General features: G+C 61.9%; 1 protein-coding gene across 1 annotated transcript in view; it reads left to right on the top strand.

The window, feature by feature from the left end:
• The first annotated feature begins 2781 nt into the window (after positions 1 to 2781).
• Positions 2782 to 19240, top strand: part of Cep170b (centrosomal protein 170B) — a 23701-nt gene continuing 7242 nt past the window's right edge. Inside the window, 11 exon segments of the mRNA XM_048799463.1 lie at positions 2782 to 3073; positions 10281 to 10370; positions 11451 to 11529; positions 11980 to 12038; positions 13186 to 13324; positions 14859 to 14963; positions 15098 to 15568; positions 15824 to 16536; positions 16795 to 16968; positions 17416 to 17506; positions 17671 to 19238. Of these exon segments, the coding sequence (XP_048655420.1) occupies positions 2810 to 3073; positions 10281 to 10370; positions 11451 to 11529; positions 11980 to 12038; positions 13186 to 13324; positions 14859 to 14963; positions 15098 to 15568; positions 15824 to 16536; positions 16795 to 16968; positions 17416 to 17506; positions 17671 to 19238 (3753 nt within the window). The 5' untranslated portion in view covers positions 2782 to 2809.

A 19240-nucleotide genomic window follows, 5' to 3' on the forward strand; every position in this document is an offset into this window, starting at 1 on the left:
ATTTTATTTTTATTTTTGTGGTGCTGGGGGTTGAACCCAGTGCATGTGAGGCAAGCACTCTACCAACTCAGAAATATCCCCAGCCCTGCCCAGGCTATTTTGTTGTAACCTTTAGGGGACAGGGTGAAGAGGTAGGAATCCCCAAGGAATGTTTCAGAGTCAAGAGGTCATGTGGATTGGGGTCAAGGACACCATGACCTCAGGGCCAGACAGGACCCAGCTGGTGCCTGGGGCTAGAGGCAGTATGTAGGTATCCTTTAGGAGTCACAGTGGGGGTCAGTGGCCATCCCAGCCCTACACAGCCAGCCCTGCCTGTGAGCCTTGCTCACCCACACTACCTGCCCCCACCCCACTCATGCCTCCACACCCCTGCATTCCCACCCCAGTGCTGCTGGCCTTCCGGCCTCCTGCATTAGCACTCCACTGCTCCCTGACATTCACCCCCAAACCCCCTGCCCCAATTGCCCCTGCATCCACATCTCCATTGCCCCCATGTCCACTCCATTGCCCTTGCATCCACGTCCCCATTGCCCCCTGTGTCCATACCCCCTGTCTACTCTCCATCGCCCCATGTCCACTGTCCATCTCCCCTTGTGTCCACTCTCCATCATCCCTGTGTCCACACCCCCATTGCCTTCTGCATTCATGGCTCCATCTCTGGCTCTGGGCTTCTGAGGCCAGTCTGGATGGGACACTGATGATGTGTAGGGGGAGACGTGGAGGATCCCTGAGTTCCTGTCTGAGCATCTGATGGGCACAAAGCCAGCTCTCCTCCTGGCCAGGCTCCTTCCCAGACTTCACTCTCCACACACATAATTCCACGGTTCCCCTGGTGGACAAGGCCAGAGAAGTCGCAGAGCTACTTCCTTCCTGTGGGAAGCCTTTCTCAAGGGTCCAGCAGAGGAGAAGAATGGCCTTGGTCGCCCCCGACCAGCGCTGATTCAGGAGAAGGCGCCGCTCCCTCCCCCTCCAGGCCTGGCGCTCCCGCCGGGCCGCTCCCGGCCTCCTCCCTCTGTCCCTCCCTCTGTCTTCCTCCTCTCCTCATTTCCCTTCGCCGCCGCCGTCTCCTCGCTGTCCCTGCCACCTCTCGGCCTGTCTCCAGCCTGCCTGCTCCTTCCAGCCGCCAGCCTATTTCGTTGCTGTCCCCAGCCTCTCCGCATCGCTGCCTCCTCTCCTCCCCCACTCTGGGCTGTGGCCCTTCTGGCTGGGATAGCTGAGGGGACAAGTTTGGGGTGTTTATTATTCTCCCTCCTGGCAACCATGGCCAGGCCAGCCCAGCCCCAAACCCGCGGCAGGCTGCTGGGAACCTCTGGTGACTCCCAGGCCTTTTCAGGATGGGCTGGTGGTGACAGTGTGTGGCCTGGCTCCTGCAGAGCCGCCTGACCAGGCTCTGGGGGCTTGACCTCCCTTTGCTTTAGGCAGAGGCTGTGGCCTCCTCTGGGGGAGGCCCAGTCTGCTGGCCACAGGGAACCAGCAGCAGGTGACAGCAGAGAATGAGACCTGAGGCTGAATGGGGACTGGGAGACTCTGATGGGGTGGGGGCTCTCTGGAGAGCCCTGTCATCTCCCCCAGCAGGATCAGGGCTTTCTGGGTGGTAGGGTTGTGGAGGCCTTGTATCTGCTGTCTGGGCTCTGGAGACTCTGAAGTTTCACCCTGAGGCCTCCAGTGGTTTCCTCTCTGGAGGCTGGGCCCTAAGAAAGGGCAGGGGTCCCAGAATGAGGGGCGTGCTGGTGAACTGAAACTGCCTCCTCCTGGTGCAGACAGTTCTCCCTCTTCCTGCCTGCTGGGCAAGGTGACAGTACACATGGAATGCATGGCCCCTTGGGCATTCAGATGGGTGGAGCATGGTGTTGGTCTTGCACTGGCCACCTGGAATGCAGCTGAGACCTCAGTGAAGAGCTGGGCTTAGCCTCTGGTGTGGGTGTTGGGCTTTGCAGTATAAGGCCTGGGCCCCAAGGGCCGGGGTGACTGGTGTCACCTCATATGTGTAGACTCTGTGCACTTCCTGGGAGGTCTGTGGGGGACCCTGTGTGACTGTTCCCAGTTTAGCGATGGCCCCCACCTGTCTAGCTCTTTCCAGGACCTCCAGTCCTTCCCAGCACCTCTGTCCCACCCTCATGTCCACCTCCACACCTCTACTTGCAGTGGCCTTGCCTTTATCTCCACCTATACACTCACCAGGGTCCCAGCACTGTCACTTCTGTCCTGGGTTGTTGCCCTCACCTCTTGACCAGTCTTCAGATCACCTTTGGACTTGTCTCCTAATTTCACCTGTTCTCTACATGAAGCAGATTGTGATGTGCAGGGACTCGGAGCCCCAGGGCTGGCCTCCTGGGAAAGGAACGTGTACACTGGGTACAAGCTCCTGCCCAGACCCCGCCTTTGAGTGCATGCTCTGCTCTCAGAGCCACAAGTTCTCCGTAAGCCTAGACGAGGCCACCGCACTTACATTTTGCACTGAGCCATGATGGAGCCAGTCTTGCGCCCGAGACCTTCTTGTGTCAGGGCTTCCAGAGAGTTCTGCTGGAGAAGTGGGCCCTCTGGCTCAGGTTTCATGTCCTGGGAACCCTGAGGGGTCACTGTGAGGTGCTCCTGGTGGATCAGGTGGACATGTGGGTTCACATACAGACAGTGTAGCCAGCATTCCATGGACCTTGTCCCTTGGCACCTAGAGAGAAGGGGGATAGGTGGGGCCTGGGGGATGGGGAGGACTTGGGGGGTCCACAGGTAGGCCTCCAAGGAGAGGCAGGTCATACAAGACAAAGGCAGTGGGACTGAAGGCACGCCTGGGAGGGGTGGGTGGCCTGCTATGCTGAAGCCCAGCAGTTCTGGAATCAACCAGTTTGAGCTTAGATGGGCAGATCTTTGGTGGGCCTCAGGTGTGTCCAGGGGTCCAAGGCCCAGACCAGGGAGCCCCACTCTTATGACCACCTCCCTCCAGGGCCAGATAGGCCTCGTCAGCACCAAGATGAGCGTCACGTCGTGGTTTCTGGTGAGCAGCAGCGGCACCCGCCACCGGCTACCACGCGAGCTGATCTTTGTGGGACGCGATGAATGTGAGCTCATGTTGCAGGTGAGTGGGGGCTTGGGGCCTCTTTGCCTGGGTCCTTGGACCCACAGGAGGGTTCTGGGGCCTCTTGTGGGCAGGAATGGGGGGGCATGAGTGTGCTGTGGGCACAGGCTTCTGTGTGTCAGGTCCATTTCTTACGGGAAAGTGCCTGGGCTTCCGTTGGATCCTCAAAGCATCAGGGCCAGGAAGGTGATACTGCCCTGTGCAGGCAGAGGGCCGAGGGCTCACCGCTGAAGCTGCTGGAAAGAGGGTATTCCATGTCCTCGTTGTCCGGCCATCAGAACTATCTGAGGATGGTCCTGGTGGTCTTGTTCCTCTATGTGTCCAGGTGAAAGCTGGGGGCTTCCTAATGGTGCCCCAGGTGGGAAGGGCCTAGTAGGGAGGAGTGCTGGGCAATCAGAAATTCTTCTCTGGATGCCCTGGGTCTCAGAGTCTGGGTTGGCTTCTTGGGGCTTCTGCATGTGCCTGTTTGGGAAGGAAGGGCAGTGTTGCCATCCTGGCCTGGGATATCCTTTCCTGAATGAGCTGGGCTCCCTGTAGCCTACCTGCACTCCACCTTTCAGCATGCACACAGGCCCTGGCCCCTCCTGGGACCCTCAGAAGGAGAAGAACATCCTATTGGGCAACCTGTCTGTTCAGCTGAGGGGCTGCTGAGGGAGAGTTTGCCACCCCCCAGGACGTTTGGGTTTGGCGTGGCCTCCTATGTGCAACCCTGGCTGCCACTGCACTCCCTGGGTGCACCCGGCTCGGTCAGGTGGGCAGGGCCGGGATTGTGGCAGGGTACCCTCACAAGCACATTTACCTGGGCAGCAAATATTTGCTGACCTCCATCTGGGGAAAGCACTGTCCCAGTGACACTCCATTTGTGTCTGTGCTGTGTCTGAGTTTGTGTCCCTCTGAATTCACCTATAGAAACATGTCCCCAGGGTGATGGTATTGAGAGGCAGGGCCTTTGGTGGGATCAGGACTTGATGGTCCTTATGAATGGGATGAGGGCCCTTGGTCTCAGGCACCGTGATCTTGGCCCTCCCGCCTCTGGCATCGTGAGTGATGTCTCCGTAGTTTACAAATACCCAGTCTGCGGTGTCTTGTCCTAGGGCAGAGAGGGCTGAGCCAGACCGTGGCTTCTCAACAGATGTCCTCCCATGTGCCTGGGTCTGCACCTGGCACGCCTCAGGTTATTCCTTGGGCCCAGACTATTCTCTGCCCTTTACCCTCTTGGTGCCTCTGTAGGTGGTCAGACCATGTCAGCAGCTGTGTGCAGGAGCAGCAGGCCAATGCTTCCCACTGCCCCTGCAGGGGTATGTCGCTCAAAGACAGCCACAGGTACAGGCAAGGCCGTGTGTGGAACACTCACCTCGAATCATTTTCTTGTGCTATGAAGCCATCTGGTGATGACTTTTACTCACTGAAAGGCACCAAGACTGTGTAAGATGTGGGGGCTCAGGCTGTGTCCCCAGCCTTGGAGAGTAGCCCCAGCCTGACCTGCGGGTTGCTCCACAGTGTGGCGTGGAGCTGCATGGCCCTGATTCAGGTGTGATGAGGGTGTGCCCTGCCATTCCCCCTGGTGGCCAGGAGGGCTCTGAGAGGAGCCACAGGGAGCCTGGGGTTTCGGGGGACCTAGCCTAGGCACTCGGTGGCCCTGCCCTGGCGCTGCTTGCTGTTCTTAGGTGCTGGGGTGCCCAGACAGGGCTGAGGCCCAAGTCCTGCTTCTCAGCCTGGGAGTGGCAGAGCCCTGAGCAGGGCAGGACAGTGGTGGCTTCTCAGGTCTTCTTGCCAGGTGGCCCCTCCTGGGTTGCCTGCGTTTCTGGCGCTCCATGTCCTGGGTGGTGTGGCCATGTGACGTCTTGCATGGGAGACAGCTTGAGGAGTTGGTGCAGGCACAGGGTGAGTGCAGGTGGCAGCCCTCGGTACCCTGGCAGCTGCCCCTTCCCTGTCCTCACCCCTGTGGCCCTTGCTCGGTCACCCTTCCTCATGCCGTTTGGGCCTGGGTCGGGCCAGCCTCCCTTCCTCCTCACGCCCCATGGAGCCACCTCTGCTGGGAATTTCTTTCCTCCACCAGCAGCCCACCCAGTGTTTCTCCCACCCGGCCAGACCCCCACCTGAGCCCTTGCCCCCATCCCAGCTGGCTGCAGGCTCCCCAGCTGCCTTCCCTTGACCACCCCTCTGGGTCCTCAGGAGCTGGGTACGTGTGACCATCCCCTTCCCAGTGACTTTCTGGGACCTGCACTTGAGGGCCCTCAGGCCCCTCTGCTCCTGCTTTGGCAGGCGATCACATGCTGTCCCGCACCCTCCCTGGCTCTAGTTTCTGGCCCCACTCCACAGCTGCACCAGCGCTCTCAGAGGCCTGCACCTAGGCTCAGCCTGGCCCCTTCTCTTCCACTGTTTCCTGCCCCTCACCCCGCACTCCGAGTCCCTGAGTGCTCCTCCCACCCCATTCACAGACAGGAGTCCCAGCCCCCACACCTGCCCTGGCTTCCCAGGGGACCTGGTTCCACTTTTACCTCCCCATGTGGACTCTATCAGTCCCCACCCCAGCCCACTAGCCAGCGCCTTCCCGTTGGCTCCTGGAGTGCCCTAGGCCTCCTCTCTGGGCCCAGAAAGTGCTCCTGTGCTGTCCTCTCCAGGCAGGAGCTGGGCACAAACATGTCATCCATCAGTGAGATGTCCCCGCTCACCCCTATATGGGGAGAGGTGCAAAGAAGGCAGCACTGTGGGCAGGACTGGGGCTCCAGGGCTCACCAGGCCCACAGTGTGAGCAGGGAGGATCAGCAAGAGTGGCAGAGGGGCCAGGCAGGAGGGCCCCTTCAGGGGAGGAGGATGAGCATGGGGGCTGGGAGGCCTGCACACACGTGTCTCTGTGTGTGAGTACTCGTATGTCGCACGTGTGTGTGCGTGTGTGTTGCCAGTTCGTGGGGAAGTGTCTTCTGTCCTCTTGGCCTCCACCATGCTGTCCATGGGCAAGTATGACAGCTGGGACTCGGACAATTTCCTCCTGAACCAGAAACCACAATCAGAGTAGCCTTGGGAGCCCCTGCTGGCAGCAAGTCCAGCCAGCCTGCTGCGGGTTCACTGTGGTGACACTCGGGATAAGCTGGCAGGAGAGTGTGCCTGAACTTCGGGTTGTGACCACTACTAGGGTCAACACAGCCAGTTCAGGGCTCTCCTCTACAGGGAACATCAGACATAAACTTGGGAGACATATCTTTATTCCATTTTTAAGTGAGTACAAATTGTTAGACCTTTTCTCCAACTCCGAAGCCCCTGGTGGCCTCGCACTCTGGTCTCTGCCGTCAGAGGCCTCCCTTCCTGCAGGCCTGGTTTGTGTGCTTCAGGTCTGAGCCCTGGGCCAGGAGCTGCCTCTCATGGGTGGGCTGGCTTCTAGCCCCTGAGCATGTGGGCTTGGCAGGGTGGGGGTCTGCTTCTGGTCTGAGGTGTCGCGGCTGGGAGGGAGGTTTCTGGAAGAGGGACACGAGTTCCTGGAACATCTGTGATCTGAGAGGGGCATGGCAGAAGGGTGTCTGGGACAAGGCCCTGGCCAGCAGGAGAAGGTCAGACCTGGGAGTACGTGGGTAGCCCAGGCCCAGGTGTGATTGGGGGCTGGTGGGACCCCTGTGTTGAGTCCAGAAACTGGGAACCGGAGGTGGGGGAAGCATCTTTCTGGGAGAGGGGAGGTGTTGGGGACAGGGAAGGTGGTGAGCCTGGACAGAGAGTATTATGTGGGCTAAGACCAGGGCCAGGCGAGGGTCTCAATGATGACGCTTTCAGAGTCCCCAGAATGGTGTGACCAAAGCCAGATGGTGGACTGGCAGGGAGAGGGCAAGGAGAGGTCCCCAGGGCCTGTGGCTCTCAGGCAAGGCCACTGTTCCTCCCAGGCCAGGGACAGTCCCGGAAAGTTTCAGCAGCAGAGTAACAAGATCAGAATGCTGGCAAGGGCCAGGTGGGGGTGGGGCAGACGGGGGGAGTGGCCATGGTATGGCCACAGCTTGAGGACTAAGGATGAAGACCAGTGGTGTGTGTGCCTGGGAGTGGCAAGGGATATGTTGGGCTGGCGCTCCTGGGGAGGGCCTGGAGGGTGTCCAGGGAGGCTGGCTTGTGGACAGCAGGCCCATGGGGTCATAGGTTGGGAAGTTCAGGTGGAAGCCCTTCCAAGGCTCAGTCTTCAGCAAATCCAGTGTCTAAGCTGCCCATCCTATTCACCTCAGGCCAGCAGAGCCCGGAACTGTCCTGGGCACCCTTCAGGTGAGAGCAGGTGGCCTCAGAAGCCCCCAGGCCATACTCTTCCCCCATGCCCCTTCCAGACCCTAGCCCAAGGAGGGGCCAGAGCCCAGCTCTCAGGCTCAGGCTTTGCTTTTCTGAGGCGGAGGGTTCCTTCTGAATGTCAGCGAGCTGGCCTGTATAGATGGCGGGGTGGCAGGCAGAGGTGAGCCTCCAGCCCATCTCAGAGCCCTAGGCCTCTGGCTGCTGGTGTGGGCTCCGAGTAGGAACCATGTGCCTGTCTTTCAGGGCTGCCCAGAGGGGCAGTCAAATGGTCTGCGCGTCAGGTACCCACTTTCCCCTAGAGGGCTTCAAGGCCCTCCACCCTATGGCCCTCCTCCCTGGGGGAGTAATGCCCAGAGGAAGGAGTGCCCGTGTCCCCCAGCCAGTGCCTCCCCTGCTCTTTGCCGGCCACCAGGGCCTGTAGGAGGAGGAAATACTAGGAGCGTCCAAGGCCTTGGGGAACAGGCTGAGGCCAGTGGAGGGAGTAGTGTTGGGAATGCCCCTCAGGCCTGTCCTCTCTAGGGCAGAGACTGGTGCTGGGGGCCAGCTTTGGATGAAGAGTCTGGGACGGGGAAGAAGTGGGGCTCAGGGGCTCAAGGTCTGACCCCCTCTGCCAGAGTCCTGCTACTCTGGGGGTGGGTGAGTTGGACCAGGACTGGTCCTGAGGCCTCTCAGTGAGGGCACTGGCTGGCAGAGCCACCAACCTCTATTTCCCATGGATGATGTGGGCTGTGCCAAGGGAGGTAACTCAGTGATGGCTGCCCGAGGACCCAGTGCTCCTGGGTCAGTTGTCCCCCACACCCTGCCCACATCCTGAGAAGACAGAGGGCGGAGTGCAGAGTGTGGCTTGGGCCCCGCCCTCCCGTGCTCCCTTCTCTGGCTCCCCAGGTCTCTACTGCAGCACCATCCTTGTGGGCAAATTGGACACCTTGGGGCTTCTGGGTGCTCCCTCCTCAGTGGCAGTGTTTATGGGAGCATGGAGGCCAGTCTGTCTAGCTGCAGTGCTGTCTAGGGTCTGTGCTGGCACACCTGCAGGGCTAGACATTAACCCTGGGCCAAGCCATGTGACATTGCTTGTGTCCCCCCCCCCCCAGCCCCTGCTGTGTTCCTGGACTCTGACAAGGNGAACTGGCAACACACACGCACACACACGTGCGACATACGAGTACTCACACACAGAGACACGTGTGTGCAGGCCTCCCAGCCCCCATGCTCATCCTCCTCCCCTGAAGGGGCCCTCCTGCCTGGCCCCTCTGCCACTCTTGCTGATCCTCCCTGCTCACACTGTGGGCCTGGTGAGCCCTGGAGCCCCAGTCCTGCCCACAGTGCTGCCTTCTTTGCACCTCTCCCCATATAGGGGTGAGCGGGGACATCTCACTGATGGATGACATGTTTGTGCCCAGCTCCTGCCTGGAGAGGACAGCACAGGAGCACTTTCTGGGCCCAGAGAGGAGGCCTAGGGCACTCCAGGAGCCAACGGGAAGGCGCTGGCTAGTGGGCTGGGGTGGGGACTGATAGAGTCCACATGGGGAGGTAAAAGTGGAACCAGGTCCCCTGGGAAGCCAGGGCAGGTGGAGAGGATCAGGGAGGAGGGGCTCTGCAGTGGCCATAGGTGTGAATGACCAGCTTGGGGGTAGGTCCCACTGGAACACAGGTCCTGGACCACCTTTGTGGCTGGGGGCCATCCTGAAGGGAGGAGGGAGCAGTCGTGCCAGCCCTTAATCTCACCACAGGGGCTCTGCAGGCTGACCTCAGTGTCCTGCGGGGGTGCAACCTGGAGCACACACTGTCCTTGATGGTTTCCCAGGGTTGGCTGGTCCTGCTGGCTGGGCCCCAGGCCTGTGGCTTCTCACATGGGGGAGAGGGTCAGCAGGGATGCAGCCACTACCCGGACACCCACAGCCCCAAGCTGTGCAACGTGATTTGTGGTGTGGGGGTGTGGGGATGCTGGGTGCTGAGACCTGAGACTTGAGACACATGGCCTTGTGGACTGGGTGACATGGCCCCTACTGGCAGACCCTAAGTAGATAGAATGTGACCTGTCTCTGCTTCTGTCCTGGTAGGGCATGGGGGCTCAGTTTGGTCTTCCAGTCAAGGCTGATAGCATGAGAGAGCTGGGGTGACTGTCCTTAAGAGAGGTCCTGGGGGCTGGGGATGTGGCTCAAGCGGTGGTGTGCTCGCCTGGCATGCGTGGGGTGCTGGGTTCGATCCTCAGCACCACATAAAAAATAAAATAAAGATGTTGTATCCACTGAAAACTAAAAAATAAATATTAAAAAATTCTCTCTCTTTCTCTCTAAAAAAAGAGAGAGGGGGGGGGGTCCTGGGTAGTCTGGTGGCCAGGGAAACTGAGACTCAGGTGGAAGTACCATGTGTATGTTGAGGGGTTTGTGGGCAGGTGCCAGGCCCTGGCCTGCCAGGGTGTGGAGGGTGGGTGGCAGCTAGAGGTGGAATTGGGTGACTCTCAGCGTAGGAGTGAGCCTGAGACTCACACGCGTATGTGTCTATCACACTGAGAGGCTGTGTGCCCTGTGGGGCAAGGCCAGGAGGAGGAGGAGGTCCCTCCCTGGGACAAGTCTCCTGCTCTGCTTTCCTCTGGGTTCTACTGGACGCCCCTGCCTGCCCTTAGAAGAACAGCCTGTCCCAGATGACAGGGTTCCCATGGGCTCCCACTGCTGAATGGGAGGGGGCATTGGAGAGGGCGTTCCTGGAAGCAGGGCCAGGGGGCAGCAGAGGATGGGAGAAGTGGCCTAGGCATCTTGCCCTAATGCCCTGTGGCCTGTCCTGGTGGCATTAAGGGGTGCCCTCTGCCAGGGGTTGGGGGCTCAGGGGTTAGTGTTGGTATTGCTAAAGAGTGCAGGCAGCATGGGGTGCTCCACCCTGGGTGGGCCCGCAGGGGTGCCTCTCCTCTTGAGATGAGGCATCTGAGGCTGTCTCTATGCCTCCCCAGTCACGCAGTGTGGACAAGCAGCATGCCGTCATCAACTATGACCAGGACCGTGACGAGCACTGGGTGAAGGACCTGGGCAGCCTCAATGGGGTAAGTGTGGTGGACTGTGCAGTGACGCTCCCCGTAGCCCTAGCACCACCCCCTACTCCTGCTCGGCCAGGCACTTCAGCTCTAGCCCCTCCCCTCCACTTTGGCCCCACTCTTCAGTTCTGGCCTCTCCCCTCAGCTCTGGCCCTGCCTCATCTCCTGTCCTTGGCCCCTCCCCCATTCCCCAGTCTACTCCCAGCCTCCTGCTCCCCTAGGGAGGAATCCTCCTCTCTGCTAGAGGCCAGAAGGGCTTTCACTGGCTAGGACTTGACCTCCAGGGGTGGCGTGGCTTTTTCCCGGTGAGTGGACACCTCAGGCGATAGAGGAGACAGGGCTGGGAAGTGTACCTCCATGGAAGGACCCATGCCCAAGTGCCCTCTCTGGGTATGGGAGTTCTGTGACCTTCCCTTCCGTGAGTTGTCACTGGCAGGAGCAGGGAGGTGGCCACGAGGGAGGCCCTGGTTGCAGGAGTTGGGAGGGTTGGCTGAGAAGAGCCCAGTGTGTGGAATGGAAGAACAGGGCCACAGGTGTTGATCCTGGAGGTACCTGTTGGGATCTCTGTTTGGTGGACGTGGGCCATCCTGGGATGCTATTTTAATAAGAAAACAAGCCATCAGGGTGCATCCTTTTCCCACCCATGCAGTTGTGAATCGGGGTCCCACCATGGCTTCAGGCCCTACCTACACTGTGAGCCTCCTACAAGCACGGGGTCCTACCCTCTGCAGCCTCTCAACATGCTCCCAGCAAGGGGGCCTCAGGCCCAGCTGGGGTCTGCCTCGAGCCCCTCCCCTTAAGCACACTCATCAGATGGGGCAGCCCACCTGTACAGGGCTGCATGAATAACAGGTGTTCCTCTGTTACCTGCATGGGCTTGAGAGGGCCCCCGGGGTGCTGACCTGATCTGCACTCCTGGGCCCTGGAGGGCCAGCTACCTGACTGGGCTCTAATGTCCACAGAGCTGTAGGCTGTTTGTGGCACCCTGAGGTCAGCCAGGGACACAGGTCAGCAGGGAGGGTCTGCAGAGCCTCGGCAGCTGTCCCTGGCGGACCCCACGGCTCAGAGCACTGCCCCGTTCCTCCACAGACATTTGTGAATGATGTGCGCATCCCAGATCAGAAGTATGTCACGCTGAAGCTCAATGATGTCATCCGCTTTGGCTACGATATCCTTTTCCTGAGAAACTCCCCTCCTCTGGACTTCTCCTTCCGGAACCAGGATCACAGTTCGTCCCGGAACTGTGTAAGGGCCTTAGTATTCACAGCCAGGGCCTGGGGACTCAAGAGCACCGTGCCCACGGCTGGGCTCCACCTCCTGTTGGGGACCCAGGGAGCTCCCATCCCTGTCTAGGCCTATGCCAGCCTACTTGCTGAGCCCGAGGTCACATAGGGCTGGGGATCAAGTGACCACTCCCTGGAACCAGGGTCCTGGCTTGACCGCAAGCTCTTCAGGCTGGATGTCCTGTGCTCTGAGCATGTGGGACATGGCTAGGGAGCTCTGGCTGGGCTTGAGTTGGCCCATGCACCCTGGGCATGCATCCCACACTGGCCCCCATGCTCTGGGTGCACGTCCTCCCAGCTCTCTCTGCTCTGTGTTCTCTTTAACCTAAGTCCACATTCTAACATGTACGTGCTAGAGCGTGTGCAGCACCGTGTTCCTGAGGAGGCACTCAAGGTTAGTGCCGGTGAGCCCAGGACCGAGCAGGTCCAGTCCTGGACACCTTGGCCGTGAGACCTTGACCCCATCCCCCCCGTCTCTGCCTCCTCTGCCTTATCTCCCTGGCATACATTCCCCAGGCCCAGATCCTGGCTGTGGGTCCCATGAATCAGTCTGACCTGTCCTGCCCTGCCAGAGAGCCCAGTCTGGCAGGTGAGGAAGTAGCCATTACTCTGCAGGCATATGCAGTGGCAGATGGTGGGGCAGCTGAAGAGGGAGTGGTGGGGTAAGGCTGAGCCATCAGCCTGCCGCAATCAGGACCACTGAGAGGACGGAGGCTGTGAGTCCCTATGATGCTTGGCTCTGTGGCTCAGAGGACAGACCTCTAAGGCTGGGTAGGTGGCCAAGAGCCCAGACAGGGGCTGCTGAGGTCACCCGTTGGAACAGAAGTCTCACTGGGAGCAGAGTACACCAACGGTGGGGCAAGAAGCTGGACCCCTGTGGCCACCCAGGGCCCACCAGCATCTTGGGTATGAGAAGGGTCCTGTGGAGGCCAGGAGCAGGAGGGCAAGAGGAGGCACACATGTGGAGGCCACAGGAGCACCTTCTGAGCAGGTGCCCTTGATTATGCTGGGTCATGTGTGCAGAGCCCTCATTGGGACCTGGGGAGCCACAGGAGGCAGGTGTCCCCTCTGCCCTTGCTTGTTTGTTTGGGGGCACAGGTGTGTGGGAACCTGCTCAGAGCTCAGCCAGGAGCCCAGTGGGTGGACCATCCTCAGCCTGTTTTTCAAATGACCTTGGGCAGCATAAGGTCGCACAGCCAGAGCAGCAGGGCCTGTGAGCCCACTCTGCCAGTATACATGTGTCTCTGGTCCCCAACCTTGAGGACCCCTGCACTTAAAACCCTGCCACCTGGACCTGTTTCTGGTGGGGCCTGGAGATGGCAGTGTCCAGGCACTCTGTGCTGGTGTCCCTGCCTGCCACCTCCCATCAGAGCAAACCCCAGCTGCCCCTCAAAGCTCTGTGGCCTGTGGTGTGGATCCTGAGCTGCCCAAATGGGCAGGTCTCATGTTCTGTCCAAGTGGGAGGGAGAGGCTGGGTCCACCCTGGGTGGCTGTATCCCAATGTTGGTGCCCACCCCTCACCCCTGCCGGCCTGCCCGTAGCATGAGAAGTACACCAGCCAGCTGCAGGTGAGCGTCAAGGGCCCAGCACCCAAGAAAGGCGAGGCACTGCCCGAGCACACACCCTACTGCGAGTCCTTGCATCCCAGGCCAGAGAAGGGGGACCGGAGACCTGGAGCAGGTAGGCCTTGGGCTGGTGATGAACAGGGACAGGGTGGACCATCCTCATGTCCCATCCACCATGCACCCACAATATTTCCTCCACCTAGTGACTATCCTCACACCATGTTCCTCTCCCACAGCTCCCCCCATCATGCCCTGTCCTTCCCCACTGTACCCCACCTCCCCCAGAGTGTACCTCCTCCCCTCCCTGCATGACCCTGCACCCCAGCTTGCGCACTTAGGGCACACCTTGCCTCCTTGTGCACGGGCTCAGGTGCCCGTACATACCTGCACCCTCACTCTGTACACACCTGCCCAGGCACACCACATCCCAGAGGTCTGCAGTTGGTGGGCCACCAACTGGCCACCCATGTGGTCTCAAGCAGGTCAGAGGCAGGCAGAATGTGGATGCCGGAGGCTAAACTGCCCAGCATCAGACATCTGGACGCAATTGTACACCACAGAGCCACCGGGGGCTGGGGGGCCTCCACCACAAAACCTGGTTGTGTCTTGCGTGAGATGATAGCTGCCACCCAGCTCTGGGTGGGCACAGGGGGAGGGTGTAGCACTGGGAGGCCTGAGAGAGCACCTGGCTGGGTGTGCGGGCTATGCGGGGTGGAGATGGAAGGGGGTGTGTCCAGGGACTCTGCCTGTCCTCCCCCCAGCCTTGGCCTGCACATCTGCAGCAAGGAGCTGTGAGCAGCCAGCGTCCGGCTGTGGGGCAGCAGCACACCTTTTGCTTTCTGGAGCCCAGCCCAAGCTTGTCTTTTGAAACTGGGAAGGTTTCCAGAAAGTCATCTGAGCCGCCTGGAGTACCTGTCCGCGTCCAGGCTGTGAATACACACAGCTGGTGACAGTGGCTCAGAGCAGTCAGCTGGGCAGGAAGGTGGTTCAGCCCCGAGGGGCAGTAGAGGGTCTGGGCCAGATACCAGGGAAGGGCTGCCCTGAAGCAGATGTGTGCTGCTGTGCTGGGTCAAGGAAGGTCCTGGGGAGGGGCACTTGCCCAGGGAGGTTCACCACAGGAGCACGGGGTACTGGACGGTGGCCTGGCCTCCAGACCCTCTGCTACCTCGCAGCCACCATGCTGACTGGCGGAACCAGTGCAAGCAGGGATTAGAAAACCAGAGTTCACATGAGCTGTGACTTTAACCTCGGAGGCCAGTGTTCAGACGTAAAACAGTGCTCCAAAGCACCCAGGTGCCACGTGGGCCTGGGTGACAAGCCATCTACAGAGCATTCGTGGCCAGAAGGGGGTGTCGGGCAGGCTCCAGGAGCAGAGGGCCAGCCAGGGCTGACCAGATTGCCTGCCCCAGGGATGGGCTGTGGAGGACTATACCCCTAGGGATAGTTCCTGCATGGCCACTCCCAAGGAGGCTCAGGCAGGGACAAGGCCCTGCAGGCAGTTGTCCCTCCCCAGGCATGTGGCTCAGAGCAGGGAGCTGCCAGCAGGGTCTTCAGTAGCACAGTCTGAGCCAGGAGGTGATGCCAGGGCCCGCTCCAGAGCCCCGCCTGTCCCCCAGCTCCAGTCCCAGAGTTTTCAACTCCCCCCACAGAGGCAGTGGCCTACCGCACGCCCCTCTATGGGCAGCCCTCCTGGTGGGGTGAGGACGACGGTGGCACGACACCCGAGGACCGGCGCCAGGAGGAACCCTGCCCAGGTGGGCCCCACACTGGCACACGCCTCCCCACTCCCAGGGGGCGCGGGGTGGGGACAGCTGGGCCCTGCGGGGAGACGGGCATGGTGGCAGAGGGTGGCTGCCCCGAGGCCTGGTCTGAGAACACTGCCCCCCAGAGCGTCCCAAGGAGGCGGCCCAGCGGGATGGAGAGCTGGATGGCTTCCGTGCACCTGTGGAGCCCCAGGGCTACTCGCTCCGGCGGGAGCCCAGCTACTTCGAGATCCCCACAAAGGAGGCCCCGCAGCCCACACGGCCCCCAGAGACACCTGTGCACGAGGTGCCCACGAAGGACGAGGAGGGGGGTGAGGGCGCGGCCCCTGTGGTGCAGAGCCACGCCTCCTTCACCATTGAGTTCGACGCTGGCAGCCCCGGCAAGCTGAAGATCAAGGACCACATCACCAAGTTCTCCCTGCGGCAGCGGAGGCCGCCCAGCAAGGAGCCCACGCCTGTGGAGGCCGTCTCGGCCGAGACCAAGGTGGCCGACTGGCTGGTGCAGAATGACCCCAGCCTACTGCGCCGGCCCGGCCCCGGGGATGACCGCCACAGCACCAAGAGTGATCTGCCCATCCACACCCGCACCCTGAAGGGTGAGTGCTGCCCAGGGGCTAGCGGGTAGGGGCTGTGGGTGGCCGCACGTCCACCATGCCAGCGATGGGCCCCATCAGCTTGGTCGGTTTCACTGATGAGTTCCCGAGAACCACGGGCCTGAGGGGCAGGGTCCTGCATGTGGGGTGCCCTGCCCTGCCCTTCCCCACGTGAGACTACGTGTGATGGCTCACCTCTGTCCAGGGCAGCGAGGCCTCTGGGCTGAGTGCTGTCTCCTGATGAGTTGCCCCCCCCAGGCCACAAGCATGAGGATGGCACACAGAGCGACTCCGAGGACCCCTTGGGGAAGGCGGCCACGGGGGCCGGGGCCACTGCCGAGGGCTCCGGGGAGCAGGTGCGGCTGCAGAGGCAGATCAAGCGGGACCCGCAGGAGCTGCTGCACAACCAGCAGGCCTTTGTCATTGAGTTCTTTGACGAGGACACGCCCCGCAAGAAGCGCTCTCAGTCCTTCACACACACGCCTGCCGGGGAGCCCAAGCCCGACAGGCGCCGAGGCCTGGGCACTGCCGACAGGGAGCGCCCGGGTGCTCCCACCCGCACGGCAGGCGGCGGCTCGGGACCACAGAGAGCCAGCTCACTCAAACGCGAGAAGACTGAGGAGCGGCTGGGCAGCACCTCGCCCGCCCCCCGGGCACCTGCCCGCCCCTTTGGCAGCGTGGGGCGCCGCTCCCGCCTGGCCCAGGACTTCATGGCCCAGTGTCTGCGGGAGAGCTCCCCATCCACCAGGCCTGGCCCCGAGAAGGTGCCCCCAGTGCTGCCTGCCCCCCTGACACCCCGAGGGGCCAGCCCCGTGGGACCCCCAACACCCCCACCACCTCCCACAGACCCCCAGCTCACCAAGGCACGCAGACAGGAGGAGGAGGACAGCCTCAGTGATGCAGGCACCTACACCATCGAGACAGAGGCCCAGGACAGGGAGGTGGAGGAGGCCCGCAAAATGATTGACCAGGTGCCATAGCAGCTAGGAGAGTGCCCATGGGGCACGGGGGGAGGGCACTCCCACTGGTCTGCTGCAGGCCTCTGGCCCCATGCCTAGTCCACCTGGGTGGAGGGGCTCCAGGAGGCCTCATAGCAGCCCTGTCCCAGCCTCTTACCTGGCTGGAGCTGGGCCCATTTCCCACTTGACATGTCCAGCTACCTTCTGCCCTGTCCCCTCCAGTAGGAGTGGGACCAGGCACCTCTGACCCTCAGTGCTGTCTCCTTGCAGGTATTTGGGGTATTCGAGTCTCCCGAACTCTCCAGGGTGTCAGCGGCCACCTTTCGCCCAGTCATCAAAGGGGACAGAGAGGAGTCCAGTGATGAGGGTGTGGCCCAGCGCATGGCATGGCTGCAGGAGTTTGCCTCCCGGCCACCAGGCTTGGCACCCCAGATGGAGCACCAGGTGTGAGCCCAGGTGGCCCTCCAGAGAGGGCCTGGGGCCCGAGGTCAGCAGGCCTCTGATTAGGGCAGGCTCCCAGGGCAGTTGGGCTGGGCTCTGGCATGGAGGGCTCAGGGCCAGGTTCTGAGGCCAAGCTGAGTTGGGTACCAGGGGCATGGGCTGCCCTAGACTGGACTGATGGAGCCAAGGGTCAGGGCACAGCCACAGCTGCTGACCAGAGCTGAGCCCTGACTCCCAACTCTGCCCCTCTGGCAGAGCTTGCCCAGTGGGTATTCATGATGGGCTGATACAGGCCCAGGTGAGACCGTGAGAGTGGGGTCACCTTGCTGTCTGTGCCTGGGGGTGCATGTGGCAGGTGCAGGTAGCACAAGTGGATACCCTCCTGGCCCTTGGCCTCCAGATGTGTGCTGCCCATGCTGTGGACACGTCCTCCTGCCTTTCTTTCTGCAGGGCCTCCTGGTTCCGGGCTCCCCTGGGGCTCAGAAGTGGGTATCTCGCTGGGCCAGCCTGGCCGACAGCTACTCAGACCCAGGTCTGCCAGGTATGTGACCCAGGGAGGCCATGGGGTGGAGGCCAGGTCAGGACAGCCTCAGGCCACCGGCCACATTCTTGGCTTGCCTTGTCCTGGGCTAGAGCAGGGTGGGGCCGCGTGCTCAGGGCTGCAGACCTGCAGGCACTCTAACCGGCTGTCCTTGGGCCTTGCAGACGACAGCCCTGGGCCCAGGGCTGGAGAAGCCGAGGGGCCCCTGCCTGCTCGCACACGGCGACTGCTCCCACGGCTACCGGGCAACAGGGCTGCCAGTCCTGCAGGCCACGAGGCTGCCAGAAGGAGTGGGCCCGGGCCACCCAACCTGGGCAGAGAGCCGGCCAGCTACCCCGTGGGACAGGAGGACCTGGAGCCCGACAGCCTGAGTGATGCCAGCGGGTCGGACGGGGTCCCAGAGCCAGGCGCGGAGCAGCTGGAGGGGAGACGCAGGGACCCCCAGGAGGGGCCAGCTGGGACGCGGCGCTCACCCAGGACTCCTGGGGAGCCGGCCCCCACGTCTTTCTTCATTGGAGGCCAGAGCAGGGAGGCCACTTCCTCCCAGAAGCCGTACATGGCTCCTGGGGAGGTGCAGGGCCCTGGTCGGGCAGCCCAGACCAGCCCGCCAGCCAGCGATGGCCTCTATGTCAGTACCAGCGGGAGGATGGTCATCCAGCTACACACTGGGCCGTCCCCAGAGCCCCACAGCCCCTGCCTGCCCCCTCCCAAGGAAGCTGTGGCCTTTGTGCGGCAGGAAAGCTTCACCAAGGAGCCGGCCAGCAGCTGCCCTGCACCTGGCAAGCTCCCGCACATCTCCAGTCACCCCCTCCTGCAGGACCTGGCTGCAGCCCGGGCCTCACGTATGGACTGCCACTCACAGGACACCCACCTGATCTTGAAGGAGACCGAGTCGGCCCTGGCGGCCCTGGAGGCACGATTGCTCTCCAAGTCTGCAGAGGAAGAGGGGGAGGGGGGCAGCACCCCCAGGCCCCCAGAGGACTCATTGTCTGGGGACTCAGATGTGGACACGGCCAGCACCGTCAGCCTGCTCAGTGGCAAGAATGGACCCAGTCCAACAACCCCCCAGCCCCGAGGGCGACAGGAGAAGCTGCCTTCCCCACCAGCAGTGCCAGACCCTGGGGGTGCCACCCAGAGCAGCACCCGGGAACAGCTGTCCGAGAAGCAGCTGCACCCACCAGGCCCAGCAGACCTGGGCTGCGGGGAGCCCCCAAGACGTCTGGCTGCACGGCGGGGCCATGGGCCCCGAGGGTCCCTGGACTGGCCTGATGATGAGCGGGGCTCTGGCCTCACCCACCCATCCAGCTCAGACTTGGTCATCTCCAACCATGAGACCCCGGAGGCCACTGGGGCAGGTCGGCCAGGACCTCGTCGGAAGCCAGTGGCCCCCCCGCCATCGCCCGCTGCTCGGGAAGAGCAGAACCGCAGCTCCACCAGTGCCCAGAAGGTACATCAGGCACTGACCCGCTCCAACAGCCTGTCTACCCCCCGGCCCACTCGGGCCTCCCGCCTGAGACGAGCCCGACTGGGGGACACCTCAGACACCGAGGCCATGGACAGTGAACGGGGGCCCCCGGCCAATTCCGAGCCAGCTGGCCGGCCAGCTCCTGAGCAGGCCAAGAAGCTATCGCGCTTGGACATCTTGGCCATGCCCCGGAAGCGGGCAGGCTCCTTCACAGGGCCCAGCGACTCGGAGACAGCCACGGCCCGCGCAGGCTTTTCCGGCCGCAGTGT

Source organism: Marmota marmota, unplaced genomic scaffold, assembly GCF_001458135.2.
Source record: "Marmota marmota marmota unplaced genomic scaffold, marMar, whole genome shotgun sequence".
Classification (NCBI taxonomy): domain Eukaryota; kingdom Metazoa; phylum Chordata; class Mammalia; order Rodentia; family Sciuridae; genus Marmota; species Marmota marmota.